This window comes from Mustela nivalis, assembly GCF_964662115.1.
Source record: "Mustela nivalis genome assembly, chromosome: 2".
Lineage (NCBI taxonomy): Eukaryota > Metazoa > Chordata > Mammalia > Carnivora > Mustelidae > Mustela > Mustela nivalis.
The window spans coordinates 181,231,902-181,250,965 of record NC_139021.1 but is presented as its reverse complement, the minus strand read 5'-3'; the positions used below and the strand labels follow the sequence as shown (position 1 = coordinate 181,250,965).

Sequence of the window (19,064 nt, the reverse complement as noted above, 5' to 3'; positions counted from 1 at the left end):
CTCGAAAATCTCTACACACACACACACACACACACACACACACACACATATAAAATCTCTTTTATCTCTACCAGGAAAACAAATTAATCAATGAACACATTCAAAGAGCAGCAAGGTTTGTTGTTGTTGTTGTTTTTTTTAAGTGGCCACATTTCCCAGTGGATAAATTACTTGATAAGAGCAAGCACGACAGACCCTATGAAGCATCAACCCAGCATCAGTAGCAGAGAGATACCAACTCTGCCTCCCCAGTTCCAGAGCTCAGCATCCGCCAGGACCTGCTGGCACTCCTTTATCCTGGCTGGTCTTCCAAGGCAGGGAAAGAAGGACTGAAGCCTTTTCCAAATGCCTTACAGCACACAGAAGGAGCTCCCTATCTCACATTGGCCTAAGTCTGGGATCACTTGGGCGGCATGAGAGTATCCATTACAGCTCTTGCCCTGTCTCCCCACGCATACCAGCATGGCTCTCCACTCAGCAATGGGGGCGGATGCAGTTCAGGTCTTTTGCTCTCTATCCCCAAGGCCCATGCAGGACCTAGTCCAGGTGGGGCCTTGATACACCTCAGAGCACCAGAGAGGACAGGCTGAACTCCAACCTCTGGCAGTCCTGTTGCCTGGCTTTAAGCCACATATTTAACCTCCTGGGTTCTAGTTTTCTTGTCCATAAAACGGGATAATGAGACCTGCCTCTTAGGATCCCTGGTAGGATTGAGGTGTGGAATTCAGCCCGTTGTCCCCCCTCTACGAGTTCTTTCCTGACCAGCCTGCTTAACACAACAGCCCCCTGGGCCCTCCAACTTGGTTGATTCCTTCATAACACTCCCCAACCCAGGACTTGAGAGGAAGATACCCATTTGCTTGCACTTTTTTCCTTGCAACTTGAGAGCAAGCAGAAGGCTTTGTCCACAGTGGTCAACCCCTACACCCCCAGGGCCTGGCAGACAGTAAGGGCCAAATAACTGTGTGTGTGAATGAAGTCCGCATCAGGATGGGAGGACGGACGGACGGACGGGTGGACAGACAGAAGGAAGGAAAGAATAGAGAAAGAAAAGAAGGAAAGAGAGAGAAAGAAAACCAGACAGGTAAGTAACAAGTACATTGAGTCCATGTGAATACACAATCAACCAATGAGTTGTTGGTATATTCTAGATGCCAGTTTTTCTAAAACTGATCAATTAGATCCAGGTATTTTGATCAAAGTACCATCAAACAGAAACAGGCTCGACACTGAGACGCGCCCTCCCCATCTCTTCACCTGCAGTGGTAGAGGAAAAGAATAAGGCAGGAGGACATGGAGGAAATGGACTGTAGTAGTAGGCAGAAGCTGCGCGGGTCAGTGGTGTAACCATGCTGCGAGCGGGAAATAGGAACCCGGGGTGCCAGGAAAGGACTGTGATGCTCCCGAGCAGGAGACCTGTTTTTTTCCCATGATAGAAAACTGTGTCCAGTTTGCCATCATGCCCTTAAAAATGAGTTGGAGAGGTGTCTCAACGTGGTTTTTAAAAAAAAACAGAGAATGGGCAAGTGAGAGGTTCGGGACTCTGATACCTCACCGCAGAGGCCAATAGCTGAACCCACAGCCCATCTCAACTGTTGCAAGGGTTTTGTTTGGTTTGATTTGTCTGTTGTTTTTTTAAATGAGAAGGGGATCATGTCTGCTCCTGCCTGATGAAGAGGAATCAGGTGCAGGTTAAAGAAAGAGAAATTTTTAGAAATAAGAATGTCTTCTGTTCCCTTGTCCATCGTTAGACTGGTATTTTAGATAAGTCAGTTGCCACCTTGGGAAGTGCAGGGAGCTTCCCCAGAGTTGGGTGCAGAGTGAAGTCTGGGCAGTGGGCATCTAGCGGTTGGAAGGGTTACCGGAAAGAGCACCCACCTGGACACCAGTATAGGAAAGAAGGTGGGTCAGGCCCACACCACAAGGCACAGTTTATTCTGAAAAGTATGGACCATTTCCCTGAACTTCTCACATCGTCTTCAACAAGTGTCCCTATGCCTAGGATCTAAGAACCCTCCAAAGCTTTGGCCGTGTGAATTCCAAAGCACAAGGTCACTCTTTCCCTGGCCAGAAGATGTGCTAGGAATGCCTATGTCCTCCGCTCTCTGGCTCCCACATGCCTCTCTACTGGGCACTGTCATTCCGTGCAAAATGCCTGTGAGGGGTTGTCCCTCCCTGGCCTCTGAGAGCACTCTCTGCCTTGCTAACATGGGCCCTAACTGAAGCGAGGGCTTGCTCTCGGAGGGAGCTTTATAGGACTGAAGCTGCTGTGTAAGGTATCTGTGGTAACTGTTGGCTCCCTCCCTCTCTCCCTGCACCCCCCATAGTCATCGTTATTCCTTTGAGCCGCTCTAGCATGTGTTTTCTCACCAGAATTGTAGGAGATGCCATTAAAGAGAGCGCACTCCCTTGCGCCCGAGGCCAGCTAGCTCCCTTCTTTCTGCACTGGCTCAGGTCTGGTCCCATAGCCAGGCCACATCTCCTAGAAGGCTGCATGCTCTTGGCCCGGAGAGCCGCCCCAGAGAAGAGTGAGCTAGCAGATGCAGGCTTTACCGCGAGCGACGCCGGGGGAGGGTGCTAGGTGGCCCCAGGCCCGCTCATCTCAGGAGTCAGCCAAAGTGCAGGTGTGATTTCTCTGCACACCAAACCCATCTCCCCTTAACCTGAAATCCCAGCGCCGGTCAGCGACAAACCTTAGAAACCCTTGCTTGGCTTCTGTTTCAGGTGCTAAACCTGCCCCCGGGATCTGCTTTGAGAGAGTCAACTCTGCAGGTGACCCGTACGGCAACTGTGGCAAAGACTCCAAGAGTTCCTTTGCCAAATGCGAGATGAGGTACGGAACCCATGGCCCGAGCACGTCATGGCTTTGAACTTCCCATGTGGCTCAGAGCTGGTTGCAGACTTGCCCTCTTCGGGGACTGTTTGTTCTCACCCTTGCAGAGATGCTAAATGTGGAAAAATCCAGTGTCAAGGAGGTGCCAGCCGGCCCGTCATTGGTACCAATGCCGTCTCCATAGAAACAAACATCCCGCTGCAGGAAGGAGGTCGGATTCTGTGCCGCGGGACCCACGTGTACTTGGGCGATGACCTCCCAGACCCCGGGCTTGTGCTTGCCGGCACCAAGTGTGCAGATGGAAAAGTAAGACCCAAATGTTCACTCGCATCATAAATGTAAGTCTGGAAGGGGCCTGTGGAGAAACGTCCTGTCCAAGAACTGACTCAGGAGGTTGGTTTGTTTTCCCAAATCCGCTCCTTCCTAGAACTTTGTCTCTGGAATCCAGTTCTTTGCACCTAGAAGGCAAAGTTAATAAATCCTAGATCCTGGCCTAACCATGGAGATGCAGATTTGGGAAAATCAAGCTCGGTTTCTCAGTCTTTGAGTGTTAATAAGTCATTTCTACACTCGGGGCGTCAGGAGTGTTTCCAGCCAGGAAATTACTTTGGAAGCAAACACAGGAGCCTATTATATTGTTTTTGGAAATGCGGCCTTGGTTTTTGGCACAGTGACGGTTTGTTCTCACCTGGACGGCACGGGAAGTCATATGTATTTTCAGAGACCCCCATAGAGAGAATAGGAGAGGGGAAGAGAGAGAGAATCAGCTTGAAGCCAAAGGGAGGTCTTTTGGAGAGCAGGGGGAAAGCAGACAAGGATATTTGGGGGTTTCGAAAGAAAGTCAACAATGAAAAGTCAAAACAAGAAACTGAGGTTTCTTTTTAACATTCTGCCACATTGATTTTTCTCAGCAGACTTTCTCGTCAGGCTAAAGGAAGGCAAGTTAATAAAACATTTTAGGAAAGAGGATTAATCAACATGCCTTTTTTAAGGACCCCCCACCTTCAAAAGGATTATGAAATCATTCGCCAACATGGAGGTCACAGAATAGAAAGTCATAAAATAGAAAGATAGATTCAGCTCCGTGGCCAAGTCCCCAGGGTAAGAATTCTGTGCCCTCAGCCCCGTCCGGTCATATACTCTGAGCCACAAGCGCCTCGTCCCGAAGGAAATGGGGAGATGGTACGGGACACACGATGTATATTCCTGGGGTCTCCTTAACCACACGTGTCAGCTGCTCCTTTTCTGGCCTTGACATTAGAATGACACTCATATTTTAAACTGTAGTCTGAACAGCCGGAAGCCGGAACCGGGTGCGTCTAAACACTGAAATTCCAAGGCCTCGATTTGTCGATGAGTTTTTTCCTCCATGTGCAAGAGTAAATGCACTTCCCTCTCCGTTCCCGCAGAACACGGGTTCTTTGAAAGCTGTCCTTGGCCTTCATTGCTCGTGGGTTAAGAGGAGAGCGGCCCCCATATGCAGGGGTTCTGACCCAGGTCCTGCTGCGTTCTCTGTAGCCTCAGTTTCTTTTGTCAGCTGGAATATGACAGTCCCCTTGGCCAAGATTCCCAGCAGCCCTGGGAGTTGTCCTGGGCAACTGGCACTATTTTCAAAGTTCGTCACTGGTGCAAACTTCCCGTAGGGAGGTTCTACTCAATCAGAAATGCTTCTGCAATCTAAAGATTAGACTTCTCTTTCTCTGCCCCCACTAATTTGTAACGTCTTAGAGGAAATAAAGGGCCTGATCCTTTGAGTCTGGAGTATGTTAGGCACCTTTAAGATGAGACTACACTCCTGCAACCAGCATGGTATGGTTTAGGAAACTACCGCCCCTGCAAAGGCTTGATAAACACAAGGGAACTGTCTGTTTTCCTCCGTGGGGCCTTTCCGTTAATGGTTTGTGGCAGTGACAGTGATGGTGGGTCAGTAATTTGGAAACGTTCCCATGTGTCAGTATCTCCTTTAAAAGGTTCTTGGACCTGGATTCTTGGAGTCTCTGAGTCTGCACAGGCCCCAGGCTGAGGGCTGGTACATTTCTTCTCTCTTTATCTTTCATGGAAGGAGCAGATGGGGGGGTCAGTGCAGAGGGGAGGTGGGTGGAGATGCCGCAATTCATAGGTTTTGTTGCAAGCTCTAAACAAAAATCAGTTATCCTCATCTCCTAATTGATGAAACCATATGAAGCACCACATTGACCTGAGTCCTGAAATGTGCCAAGTCCACACGCAGGTGCTCAAATCCAGGTCAGAGTTAGCTGGAAAGGGCATCGCTGTGCTGCCTCCGTAGCAGCTGGAGGAAAATCATCTTCCTCGAACTTTTCTTGGCTTTCCCTTTTGAGATCACAGATTCGGTGCATGTGGTTGGAAAGGGGCTGAGACGTTCACCACATTTTCCTCCTTCCGCAGATTTGCCTCAATCGTCGCTGTCAAAACACAAGCGTCTTCGGCGTTCAGGAGTGTGTGAAGCAGTGTCACCAAAGAGGGGTGAGCGGCCCAATGGGCTTCCTGTAGCCAGTCCCTAGCAAGCAAAGCACCACTTTGTTCGTTTGTAAAGGATCCTGCAATCCGCAACTTCTAAAAAAATATAGCTGTCGCTTCCATGCTTTCTTCTAAAGACACTAATTTTCTCTGACCTTTACATAGCAGGAGAAATGTGACTTTTATTTAGCAAAGAAAATCAGATGGAGCCATAATTATCTTTCAGAGGAGCATCCTGTGATTTTTAAAAAAGGACTTTGTCATCTTCAAAGTAGTTTTAAAACTCACCTTCCTGCATAAATGATTTTGCCTTAAGGCTTCAAACAGAGCTGTTCCTCTGTTCAAAACCTTAAGGCAGGACCATGATTCTAAGGCTGGACCAAGAAATCTAAGGACCAAGATTCAGAGCATGGGTCTGAACGGAAACACTTCCAAAAGCAGTTAAACCAAGGGAGACAGAACATACTGACGACGTGTTCTTGAAATCTCACACAATGCACTTTAGCTAAAGAAAGTGGTTACTTTAGTTCAGAGAATTGTTTTAGGAGAGAAGAGGACTCTAACTGTTTAAAACATAATCTATTTTTTCTGATGGGCTTAATTATTTCCAATGGAATCATATTAATCTTGATTAGCCATGCCAGGGGTTCATTTGTTTTTCTGAAACATTCTCTGCAGAAATCATGCTCCCAATTCTATTTTTAAAACTCGCAGACACTCACCAATGATTCTAACATAGAATTATGGGGTTTTCATAAAATGGCGATTGTGCTGTAACTATGAAGGATTGCAATGCCATCTCTGGCCGGTTTGTTGACTGCAAGTATAGCTAACTGTCAATATAAAACAAAATCCTTTTATGTCTTTGTTGGATCATAGATTTCTTTCTAATGGCCCTAAGAGATGGTCTGGTGCAGCTTCATTATGAAGGAGCCCAGGACCGAGAGGCAGTAGTGCCTGTCCAAGGTCATGGGACCAGGTAGCAGGCATGCTGGGGGCGGACCCTGGGCTCCTCACCTTGCAGCATCCCTGGGCTCCCATCCACATGCTGGAGAGGAAAGACCCACACTGACGGAAGAGTTGCCGTGACTTGGTGACGAGTCACTTGACCACAGCCCTTCCCCGAGTGAGATCAGGCTCACCAGCTGTGCCTCCAAAGGGGATAGCAAAGCTGCCAGTCTCTCTGCTGCCAGTGCAAAAAGGGCACCTGACTCCAGTTTGCATTGGGAGACCGTGCAAAATGGAGTAGGCAGTGCCGGGCCCGAATCCTCGCAGGTGCGTGGTAGGTGGTAGTCAGCAGCAGCGTCTTTGAGAGACAAGCAAGACGCTCAGTGTCCGCACAGGCTGGGCCACTCGGTCATCAGTGCCGCAGGGGGTTAGCATTACAGGAATATAGCTTCCAACTTATCACAGGTTGTCTGGACTGTCGGTCTTATTTTAAGGAATTGGGGCTTTTTTTTTTTTTAAGATTTTATTTATTTATCAGAAAGAGAAAGATCACAAGTAGGCAGAGAGTCAGGCGGGGGTGGGGAGGGAAGCAAGCTCCCTGCTGAGCAGAGAGCCCAATGCAGGGCTCGATCTTCCTGAGCCTTGAGATCATGGACCCCGAGGCCCTGGACGTGAGGACCCTGAGATCATGACCTGAGCTGAAGGCAGAGGCTTAACCCCCTGAGCCACCCAGGTGCCCAATTGGGGCTTTTGATGGTTGGATCATCAACAACAACAAAAAAATCAGTGAAAGCAGGAAAACATCACAAATGAGACATCTACACCAAACATTTTATTTTTGCCTTAGAGAAGTATGTGTTCGGCCCCATCTAGCAACAGTCGGATGCAGGGCTGAGGCCTTTGGGATGGGTGTCTGACTGTAGGTCTGCACCGACTTATATAAACCACACAAAGCCCGTCACCTGCGATGCACAGTTCCTTTCTGTAAGTGGAAGAGAACATGGGATGCTCAGAAGCAACCCGACTGCGGAATCCTTCCTGGTCCGAGCAGCCCTGCGGGGTTGTTCGCAGGCGACTCATTCCAGATGGGCCAGAAGCTCTTCTTAGCTACTTGCCCATATTCAGTGTGCCCACGGCATGCCCCCCATTTTCAGAGAAACAATACCCTCTTGTTTCCTAGCTCCTGTGCCCCTTGCGCATGCAGGAGCTCCGTAAGTTCCGTAGTAATGGCAGCGGGTCTGACAGTCAGCTCAGGCTAGGGGCGCCTCCTCCGTCGGTCACGGCTAACCAGATGAGCTGGAGCTGGTCCTTCCCTGGAGGGCTCTGGCCCCCGATCCCAGAGTGAAGCCCATCCTCCGGCTTTCTCAGCACCCCTTTCCTGCCACGAGGACCCCAGGGTTTAGTAGGCTGTGGCCAGCCCGCGGGGCTGGGAGGCAGGGAGGAGCCGCTGGGAGACTCCCCAGGCAGGTGGGCGTTGCAGGCACGAGACGTCAGAGCAGGTCTGCCGCCTCTCCAACTTCGTGTCTGCAGGAGGCACGGCTGTGCCCCTAGGTCGGACCTGGGGTGGCCGAGGGCTCAGATTCCGCAGCCCTGAAGCAGGGTCGCTGCTCACCATGGAGGGGGCTTCTCATTGTGGTCATTTGGGGAGCGGGGGGATTCTGAATTGAAAAAGAGGACACCAGAGAAGGAAAAGGAAAAAAAGAAAACGAGGACGTGGCCGTTGATGGAGGGAAAGGGGTGGGAGGCAGGGGATGCCCCCCGTCCCCAGTACTGCCCTTACAGCAGCGAAGAGGCAGATTGTTACATTCGCAGCCTTGGGCTCTGGTCCCACCTATGTATTCAGTGCTCGAGGGGACTCTGACCACAGGGCCTTTGCTGCCGTGTGGCAGCCAATTAGAGCTCAGAGATTTACCACCGCCCCACATGGAGGGCGGGCGCTAACGCTGCTCCTCTTTCTCCGTGTCCCCCTCCCCCGCCGCCCGGACAGGTGTGTAACAACCGCAAGAACTGCCACTGCGAGGCCCACTGGGCGCCTCCGTTCTGTGACAAGTTTGGCTTCGGGGGAAGCACAGACAGTGGCCCCGTCCGGCGAGCAGGTGAGCAGGGACAGCATGTCCCCAGGAGTGGGTGCTGAGTGACCGGGGGGACTGTGGGAAGGCAGGAGCAGATCTTCCCAACAAGACGGAGGGCTCACCAGCGGTCCGTGGGTGTGCAGGTGTAACCACCCCCAGGGGGAAGCCCAGGCACCCCCACAAGGGCCCGACACAGTCCGAGGCCCATATCCAGGCTCTGTCCCGTCCTGACCTTTGCCAAGAGTCCTCACTCCGCTCTGGCTGAGTGGCTGACTCTGTCCCTTGTTCACCTGTGACACTTTGCTTAGCCAAGGTCATTTCGACAGCGGGTTGCCAAACAGGTACGAACTTGGGTGTGGGATGAAAGGACTTTGTAAAGCCCAGCGTCGGTGCATGGGGGACCAAGAGGTGCGAGGCCAAATGTCTCCTAAAACGCCTACTAGAGAGTCACCTCCTAGCCTGGGTGGGCGGCCCCGGCAGCCCCGGGGGGGAGCAAGAAGGCTTCTGCGCACTGAGCAGCTGTGCGGTGCAGTCACCGGGCTGGGCGTCAGCTGCATTTGCTCGATCTCCTCGGACACTTGCCTCACGCCCAAGCCACTGTCATTCTTCCTTCTTTACAAATAAAGGACCTGGGGCTTGGGGGAGGCAAGTAACTTCCCCACAGCCACACAGCTACGAGTGAGACCAGGTCCCTCTCCCCCTCAGAAAAACCCTCCTCGCACCAGCGCTTGCTCCCCACTGCTTTTCTCCCGGGGTGACCTTGACGCATGGTCTCCGGGCGCCTTGCTGCTCTCGCTGAGCACCTGTCAGGCAGGGAACAGGCGAGTCTGAACGACGCCCCTTGTAAAGGGAAAGAAACAAAAAGGTGCAGAGGGCCGGCCCGAGCCCACTTGTGCTGACACTCAGTGCTCACCTGAGCCCCGGCACGCTCAGACGTTCACTCGGTGGCTCGTGCTGTACAGGGGACACCCCATGTCCTCACGTCCTGATGTAACTGGCGGTAGCATCACCACATCTTGAAGACGACAGACATAACGCTGCTCTGCGGGGCCAGGCAGTGAGGGCAGTGCTGGGATGGGGGAGGGGAGCACCTGCCCCAGGGCCACATCTGCAGACAGTGTCATGAGCTCCTGGCCGTCCTTCTCCTTAAACTGGGTCGGGTCTCAGCGTCCCTCTCAGAGACTCCAGGCGACCCCGCCCTCGGGTCCAGGCCCCGCAGCAAGGACAAAAAGGACCAGAAAGTCTTGCTGTCTAGTGAGCGGTCCTTCCGGGAGGTGTTGGGGGGTGGGGAAGCAGGTCTGGGCAAGTGTACCATTTGCTCGCTGACATCTCCGCCCTGACCACGGCACATTCGCTGCCCCGCGGTTGACATCTGGAGCCAGTGGGAAGCGTGTGTCGTGCTCACCTGGCAGGATGCTAGCTTCTGCTCGGACAAGGGCACAGGCCCCCGTTCCCCCCACATGGGGGTTGGAGCGGATTGGCCAGGACCCTCTGGTACTGACCGCGGTGCTCGGGTGTGGGGGCTCCCCCACGCCTGTCCTTCACTGGAGCCAGGAAGCATCCGTGCCTCTGTCCCCTGCCACCACGACTGCGTGAAAGTACACCTAAACGCACACAAAGAGGCAGGCATGGGGAGCTCTGTCCTGAGCCTCCCTGCCCCCACCGCCCCCCAGCCTGACCGTGACTTCTCGAGCACCTGCCACGTGCCAGCCACTCTTCCAGGGCCCAGAGACACGGAGCAGGCCCAGCGGGACCCTGCAAGAGTGCGGCCGAGGGAGGGGAGACCAGGGGACTTGGGGAGGTGAGCCAACGTGGCAGCCACATGGGGCCTGGTGTTTGCACCGGGTGAGGGGGCCAGGGGGCCCCGGTTTGCCAGCTCGAGCGGCATGATGGCACGCACTGCGACAGACCAAGGCAGGTGGCCCAGATGGTGCAGCCGAGTTCATTGTGGGGCCTAGGAACTATTGATCAGCTTAAGACTTGCGGATTGATTGCGAGGAGCTGGAAATTGTGGCTCGTGCTATAGCTGCTCACTTCATTCATTGGCTTTGTGAAGACGCAACAGCACTCTAGCCGGAGCCCTCGCCTGAAAAGAATGACATTTTGGCCAGAAACCCAGAAGCAGGGCTTTTCCAGTAACACTAACAAGGGAATCAAGACTGTCATATGTTGATTGTCTTACTTAGGCTGAGACACATCCCTGATAGGACTTGTCAGTTGGGGACGAAGTCCAGAAACAGGGTGGGAGGCGTTCTTTCCCAGAGCGGGAGCGGGGCCTGGCGGTCAGCCCCTGTGAGCACCGTAGCCAGCAGCAGGGTGGGGAGAGCCTGGGGGGACCAGCACCTGCACAGCTGTCCCCAGCAGCCTGAGGGGGCTGCGGCTCACCTGCCAGGGGAGGCACGCCCTGCTTGTTGCTGGCAGGGGGACAGAGACCCGTGAACCCCACATCTGGACTCTCAAGGACTCCACAGAGCAGTGGGAGCTGCCAATCCAGCTCGTCTTCAGCCTGGCAGGTCATCCCCGGGGCTCTTTCTGTGGCCGGAAACCAGCCTGAAGCTTTGACTTTCCCTTCTCTTCCACACCCTTCAGGGGGGCTTCTCAGTGTCTTTGTACTGAACAAAATGGGAGCAAATCCCAGAAAAGGGATGTTCCCTTGGAGAAAATAAAAAGCCCCCTCCCAGAGAAAGGGCTTTGCTGCCCAAAACCTGTAACTTGAGTCCCTAACGTAACAAACACAATGAAATCTAACAGAAGCAAATCCGTGGGCCTTTCCTTTTAGCTATGGGTTTTGTGGGGTTTTCTCACTTATTTTGACAATGTCCAGAAGTAGAGTCTTGGTCTAAAGAAAATAAACACAGACCCCAGAGTTAAAGAATGAGAGGAGGAGAGCACGGGAAGGAGCTTATCTGTGAGGGGGCTGGAGAGGTCACTGTCCAGGGAGGTAGCGGCTCCCTGCCACCATCTGTGGCCACCATGTCCACGGGGCAGCGGGAGGGTTGGCGGCGACATGTGGTCAGGGCTATGGTCCCACCCGCCAGACAACCTTCCCGTTTATCAAGAGCTATTAGAAATGCATCACTGGTGATGCAGACTGAACCTCAGACATGACCTTTGAACTAAGACCAACATATCAGTACGTCTCCTCACGGCATTCCTGCTCCTTCCTTCAGAGCGCGCGTGGCCGTGAGGCCCACGATCTGATACTTCCCGTATTTCATCATGACTCTCTTTGCCTGAGCAAAATGTGTTTTGTTTCAGATAACCAAGGTTTAACCATAGGAATTCTGGTGGCCATCCTCTGTCTTCTTGCTGCTGGATTTGTAGTTTATCTGAAAAGGAAGACATTAATTCGCCTGCTGTTTACAGATAAAAAAACCACCATTGAAAAGCTAAGGTACGCTGGGTTTGGGTCATCTTTTCCAGAGACGGCATTTGCCATCAACGCACGGGAAACGGCTCCTCTTCTCACTTTGTTTTCCTTAGCGAAGAAAGAGGTCAGATTTTTAGATAGTAAAACCGTTGTTTTGGTTTTTTAAAATCTTTGCCAGACCAGCTGCCTCCTTTCCTTTCCCTTCAGACTGTTTGCTGCTCGTTGCATGAGTAAGCAGGCGGAATCACACTGATACGTTTGTTCCCACCCTTATATCAGTAATTTTTACAAGACACAGGATCTTAAAATATTTTCGTCAGCTGGGGTAACTTTGGATCTAAATGCATTCGAAGACAATCTTGCTGAAATGCCCTCTTTCTACCAAATAACTCCGAGGGGTCTCAGAGCCACGTGTCTATAAATTGCAAAAACTAATTTCACAGAATAGTGGCTTTAGGGAGAAAAAAAAATCAATATATATTTTTTAATCTCGTAAGAATGTTAGATAATTTTTCCTTTGCATGTTTACCATATTGAGTTAAAATAAGTCAATTATATTTTTGAGCGTGATTGTGAACAGATCAGAAAAAGTCGAGTCAACCAGAGGGGAAATGCGCCTGTTCACGTGTAACGCGATTGTGTTGCAGGTGTGTGCGCCCTTCACGGCCGTCTCGCGGCTCCCACCCTGGTCAGGCTCACCTCGGCCCCCTCAGCAAAGGCCTAATGAGGAAGCCGCCACATTCCAGCATGTCGAAGGTAAGCTGTCGACAAACATGAGAAGTTCGTGGGCACCTTGTGACATGGGTTTCTCAACAGAGCTTGAGTAGGAATAGATCCCAGAGATCTACAGATAGTTTGTGATGGGACCAGATCCCTGAAATGTGGAGTCCACCCACTTCGTGACGTAATGGCTGGGGGCTCCTTCCACTCCCACTGTGCCCCATGGAAGCTCTCCGAGATCCAGTTGAGGCGATGTCCCCGGTGTGATGTACTATGTGGTACGTCATGGGCCATGATCCCTCCAAGCACCCAGACCTAATTCCCAGGAGGCCCACTGGGTCTGCCTCCCAAGCGGTTCCTGCCTCTGGGCCCCTCCTATGGTTTCAGACGCTGCCAGCAAGGTCTGAATCATCTTTGGCCCTATACCTCCCCATGCATTTCTAAGAGTTACAGGGAGCCCATGACTGGGCCCCTTTTGCTCCAGCTCTGGGCTGTGTAAGCTCTGTGTACTCTAGCCTGTGGTTTCAAAGAGCTGGTCCAAACCCCAAGTCCCTAACTTGCTGGCCGCCTCCTGGCTCTGACCTTTCCTGCTTCCTTGTGAATTATCACCAGAGTCCACTCCAATATTTAGGCGTCCCCATCAAGTATTCCTGCCACATGCATGAGAATTTTTGAATATTGGACTCATTCAACAAGAGTCCAAATTATGCGTGACAGTGTTGGTGTCAAGAAATGACAAATGATTTTAAATAGAACTATCACTTATTTGATAAATCATAAACTATTTTATCTCCGTTGCTATAAAAAGTTTAGAGAACTGGGTTCCTAATACGCTTTACCACCTCTCAGCCCCAAATGTAGGACTATATAGCAAGAACCACCAGCTTTGCTGGTGAGAGCCAAAGACACAGCTTTCTTTCAAAGAGCCAAAAAATGGGAAATGACCCAAATTTCCAACAACAGGTAAAAGGATAAACAAACTTTGGTCTATTTACACATGGAATGCTATTCAGCAATAGGAAAGAATGAACTATTAATATATATGACATCATAGATGAATTTTGAGATGATTATGCCAAGTAAAAAGAAGAGTCCACACTCTATGATGCCGTTTCTGTGGAATTCTAGAAAATGCAAACTATTTCACAGTGACAGAAAGCAGACCAGTAGTTGCAGGGAAGGGGAGGCGGGGAGGAGTGGGAGGCAAGGGTGACGGTGGGCGTATGTCATTACCTTGCTCGTTGTGATGGTTCCACTGGTGTGGACACATGTCAAAGGGTCCCACTTCACCCGGTTCCACTATGTGCAATTAGCCGTCTTTCTGGGAACCTCAATAAAGCTGTTTTTAGAAAAAGAGAAAGGAGGAAAAGAGGGAGGGTGGGGGTGTGAGGCATCTGTTCTGATCTGCCCTAAAAGCAGGAGCACCATGTAGGAGGTGACCCTCCAGGTGCAGGCCCCTCACCTCAGCCGGCTTCCAGAAGCCTCCATCGTCCTTCCCAGGGGTTCCCTTGGTTCTCCCTGAGCCTGGAGGGCACCACCCGCTGCCTCAGTTCATAACTCCTCCATCCTTTCCTTCAGATGTGGTCTGTGTCGTCATGCTTGTTGGCGCCTGCCCAGGTGTCCTGGGCCTATTTGTTGATGAATTTGTTGATGAACCAGTTTTTAAAACTCCTGGAGAAATGGATCCGCTATTCCAGACTGGGTCAGAGGGTGCTTCTGCTCCAGCTGTGAAGTTTGCACAAGTAGTGATGGGCTCCCTCTCGGGAGAATGCACGACTAGTAAGCGCCGCCCCCTCCTGGGGAATGGTGACTCCCATGACACCATGGCTTTTGCTCCCCTCTACAGGACAATACCAGGAGATGGCCCCCATGTCAGAACGTGGACATCAGCGGGCCCCTCCAAGCCCATGACGCCCCTCCACCCAGTTCTCCTCAGCGAGTGCTCCCGCCTCTCCAGAAGGCTCCTCGTGCGCCCCTCGTCCCCGCCAGACCCCTGCCGGCCAGCCCTGCACTCCGGCAGGCCCAGGTATGCCCTCGCGGCTCTTGTGATAGATGTCATTCAAGTCCAGACCCGCCCACATGCTGACCTCTGGTTGGTCTGCTTGCCAGGGCCTCCGTGAAATGCAGATAACTCAGCTCCTTGGATGGTTAAACAAGATAAGCCATGGCAAGCATTTAGTACAGGGCTCGGTATAGTCACAATATGTGTGTTTTATCAGGAATATCTGTGCATTCAGAATAGCTGAGGCAGCTGCCCCACTTACCACCTAATCCAAACTCTCAGAAGAACAGGACGCTGCTACTAATAGGGCCTGCACAATAAATCAGAGATGGTCACCTCAGGGGTCGCAGGGTGGTCGCGGGTCTTCAGCTCGGGTCATGATCTCAGGGTCCTGGGCCCCACATTGGGCTCCCTGCTCAGTGGGGAGTCTGCTTCTCCTTCTCCCTCTGCCCCTGCTTGGTTGTGCTCTCCCCCGCCCCAAGTAAGTAAAATATTTAAAAACAAAAAGAGATGGTCACTCAGGAATATTGGTGGGCATACTTTCTTACCCTTTTTTTATTTTCAAAATGACTCACAAGACTTTTACCATCCATTAAGTCCCTCCCTCCCAGATGCAGCACAGTATTACATCCTCCGTATCTGTCATCTATCTCATTTTTATGCTGTTTTAGAAGTTGATGGTTTCTGTTTGTTAAGACCATGAATAAGACATCACTTCGGGATTAAAATTTGAGGTGGGCAGACAGTAAAAACAAGCACATGAGAAACACAGAGACATAATCCCTGATAATTTTTCCCTATTATCATTGTCATACTTCTAGTAATTGTTGTATTTAAGAATTTCATGTATTTTTAACTTAATTTAGATTATTATGTATGTACATTGTTTTACAGACTCCTTTTTTGCCTGAAAATCATTCCTATTTACCACAGCACTAAAAATTCTTAAACGTGTCTCTTCAAAAATAGCACTATATATGTAGGTAGAATAGTTTTTTAAGCACTTGCCAATTAGTGGGCAAGTTTGGATGTTTTTAAGTTCTATTCTAAATAGTTCTGTTGTGAAGATGCAGACAGATAACTTTTGGGACACTTTAATTATTCCCTTAAGAGATCTTCCTAAAAATGAAAATATTGGGTTGAAAAGTGCTATAATCCTTTTAATCCTTTTTTCAGGACCCCTATGTATATTTGTATTTCCAGATTATTACAGAGCATCTCTGTCTCCATGACTTTGCTGGTTCTAAGTCTTACCATTTCAAAGCTTTGTCAAATTGATATATTAAAAAAAAAAAACTCATTTTTTTCTGTCTAGTGGTTCCGTCACTTACTCAAAGGAGATGTTGATGTCTTCAATGATGAATGTGTCTCTTTTCAGTCCATCAGTTTTTCCTTCGTGCATGTTGAAGCTCTGGTGTTTGTGGTACACAGAGTTAAGATTGCTGTGTTTTCTTGGTGAACAGACTCTTTTGTCATTATGTCCTGGCCCTCTTTGGTTCTGGTATTTACCTTTGTTCTAAAGTCTACTTTATCTCATCCTCATATACCCACTTCAGTTTTCTCTTGATTCGTGTTTGCAAGATGTGTCTTTTCCCACCTTTCTACTCTTACCTTTCCTAGGTCATTGTATTAAAATGAGTTTCTCAGAGACCACATGTAGCTGGGTCATCCATTCTGTCAGTCACTGTCTTTTAATAAGTGTGTTTAGATCATTTACTTTTAATGTAGTTATGGCTGTGTTAGAACCTGTCTACCATTTTAATATTGTTTGCTCCATCTGATTTTTGTTTATTGTGCTCCTCTTTCCTGAATTCCTGTAGGTCGGTTGAACATTTTTTAGTGTTCCCTGTTGAGTGATCTACAGTGTTTTAAGATATGTCTTTGTGTAATTTGCCATAGGGCAGGCTTTCACAATCTCAGCATTGTTGTTTGGGGATGGGTAATATTTTGTTCTATGGGACTGTCATGTGTGTTGTGGAACACTTAGCAGCATCTTCGTTTCTACCAAGATGGCAGTTGCACATGGAACCATGTCTTTGAACTTCACCAGATGTCCCCAGGTGGACAAAATCACCTGACTGAAAAGCTGGCTCTCTAAAGGTTATACCATATGGATGTAATTTATCACAGTCTACTAGTATCGGTATGTTGTCACTTCAAGTGTAAAAACATTACCACCTTTGAGGTCTCTTTATCCTTCTCCATTTATCACATAGATGTCTTAAGTGTTACCTTTATGTGCACTGACAACCACTTCAGATGCTATAATTTTGCTTGCAACCATGAAGCAGAGTTGCTTAAAACAAAGTTCTAAAACTGAAGGCTGGTCTACTATCTCTACTCACTTATCCACCCTTTCTCATCTTCCTTTCTTCCTGATATTCTCACTTTCTTTCTGTTATCAGTTCTTTCCTGTCTGAGAAACATTAACTATTCTGTTAAAGCAGGTCCAATGCTGACATGCTCCTTTGGTTCTCCTTCATCCAAAGATGTCTATTTCACCTTTGCTCCTGAAGCATATTTTCACTGGATATAGAATCCTGGGTTGACTATTTTTTTTTTTGACATATGAAAAATGTTCCACTTCCTTCTCGCCTCTGTGGTGATTGGAAATCTACTGAAAAGTTTAGCCCACAGTCTGTTCCAGGGAAGAGATGTGGCCTGTTATAGTAAGCAGGATTGGGAAGCAGGGCTCTGCCATCTCCAGGATGTGGTGACCAATTGGGGGGCAGAGGAAATGGCTTTTTCTGCTTCCCACCTGGAACTGGAGTAAGGTCGGGTATGGTCAAGATTTTTCGCTCTTACTGAGTCACCCTGTTCCCCAACTATTGGCTGCAGCCAGAAGGCCTTTTAAAAAAAAACAAAAACAAGGGCTCACTCTTGGGTAATTCCTTGAGTTCTGAGGTCTGACAGCCAGTCCATTTATTTTTTTCTCCAACTTTCAGAGTCTCAGTTGCTCTATGGACTTTCTCCAGACTTTTGTGTTGTAATTTGTGGGAGGTATGGTGTGAAGGGGGCTTATTCCGTCTTGTCCAGACCTCATCTCATTCTGTATCTCTCTGATTACTGGCACACTTAGATTGCGTTTTACATATCTGTTAACTAATGGTGTAACATTAAATTGCCCCTCAAAAAACAAAAAAGCCTTAATCTGTCAGTGATTTCTCTGCTGCAAAAAATCCCACTGTGGCCAATTTCAGGCCATCAACGTAATCTCACCAAACAAGGAGTAGAGAATTGGCTGACATGAGCTTGGACCAGCTAGCTCCAGCATGGAGCTGCTATTGACTGTATTTGTTCCGTGAATTGTTCCTGCCCTTGGCCTACATTCTTCTATTTGGGAGAGACTTGCTCTTCCCAATTCATAAGAGTTCATCCTCTTACCAAGAGCATTTTCCCTCTTGCGGTATTTATTGCAAACCTTTCCCTGGCTTACCTTTAAATTTTACTTATGATATTTTAGGGTGTAAAAGGAATTCCAGTTTTGCCTGTTAAATGTATTTGTCTTTTGTGTGAATTCTCCCCTTTCTTTGTGCTTGCAAAGTCCCCTTCCATTTCACTATCAGTCAAGGTCTACCTCTAGTTTCTTCTGTTTATTTTATTGGCTATTGAGAGTTCTTTACAGTTGTTTTTCTGACCTGTCTCGGATTTACATTGGGGGAAGGCAGTAAACATGTCCTAAACTTTTCTGGGTGATGGACTTATTCGAGAATCTGATGAAAGCTATGAACCCCCAGAAAATGCACCCATACTCAATACTTTGCCTGTAAATTTCAGATATCTGCAGAGCCTGCCAGCTCTTTTCCCACGGATTCCCTCATGCTGAGGCTTTTTATGTCTCTCTTTAAACAACTTGCCTATGCACCACGTCAAACTGGGACTGTCTTTAGCAGACCATGGGATCTGAGGCAAAATATTTCCACTTGCTGGTATCTTTTTTTCCTGACAGCAGCCAATGCCTACAGAAGTCTCTCCCTCAAGATTTCCTTTAAAAACAGGCCCCGAAAAAGGCCTTCATTCTGTTTTATGAAATGAAGGAAATGTTACCCTTTAAACATTAGGAACTGAAAAATCCACATTTCTCACTCCAGGCTGGTGTCTGTCTGGAGCTTTTCCGAGACATATGATATAGATTAAGCTCACGCTTCCTCCCCCATCGCACGTAGAGAGCTGGAATTAATTCCATGCAGGTGTGGGCTGTGTTTGGAGGTGGCTTATTCTTGGCAGCACAGATCGAATCCACTGACTGACACTGCACTTTTGAGTCCCCGTGCCCGGTCCCCCACAACCTGACAAACACACAGCTACATGGCTAGCCATGTGTCGTTCATCCAGACTTACCATCTGAACCTTCCAGAAGGAAAATGTTACCGTAAACATGATATCTACCTCACATCGAAAGGCTAAATGTTTGATCTTTCTGTCCAGCATTCTGTGTGATTTATACAAATCGAGGCCGTCTGACTCCGCTCCCCGTCTTGTCCACAGACGTCCCCTTCCCAGGTACCATTTCCTTTGCAGCAAAATGTCCCTTGGAACACAAACTTCTCAACTACCTCCTTGGCCTCGATCAAAGAAACAAACTCTTCATTTCCTTTTCCTCCTGCCAGCTATTTTAGAGAAAACTTAAGGCAGTACGTT

The 19,064-nt window shown here is 49.2% G+C and overlaps 1 protein-coding gene across 3 annotated transcripts in view; it reads left to right on the top strand.

The window, feature by feature from the left end:
• ADAM12 (ADAM metallopeptidase domain 12) overlaps positions 1–19,064 on the top strand; it is a 329,491-nt gene that overhangs the window by 289,804 nt on the left and 20,623 nt on the right. For all 3 annotated transcript variants that reach the window (XR_014309055.1, XM_082721242.1, XM_082721243.1), the window contains exons 15-21: positions 2,725–2,833; positions 2,941–3,139; positions 5,240–5,317; positions 8,247–8,355; positions 11,590–11,725; positions 12,349–12,457; positions 14,268–14,447. Coding sequence is in view for 2 of the 3 variants with exons in the window: in XM_082721242.1 (XP_082577368.1) it covers positions 2,725–2,833; positions 2,941–3,139; positions 5,240–5,317; positions 8,247–8,355; positions 11,590–11,725; positions 12,349–12,457; positions 14,268–14,447 (920 nt within the window). In the remaining variant the exon portion in view is untranslated. The remainder of the gene's footprint in view (positions 1–2,724; positions 2,834–2,940; positions 3,140–5,239; positions 5,318–8,246; positions 8,356–11,589; positions 11,726–12,348; positions 12,458–14,267; positions 14,448–19,064) is intronic.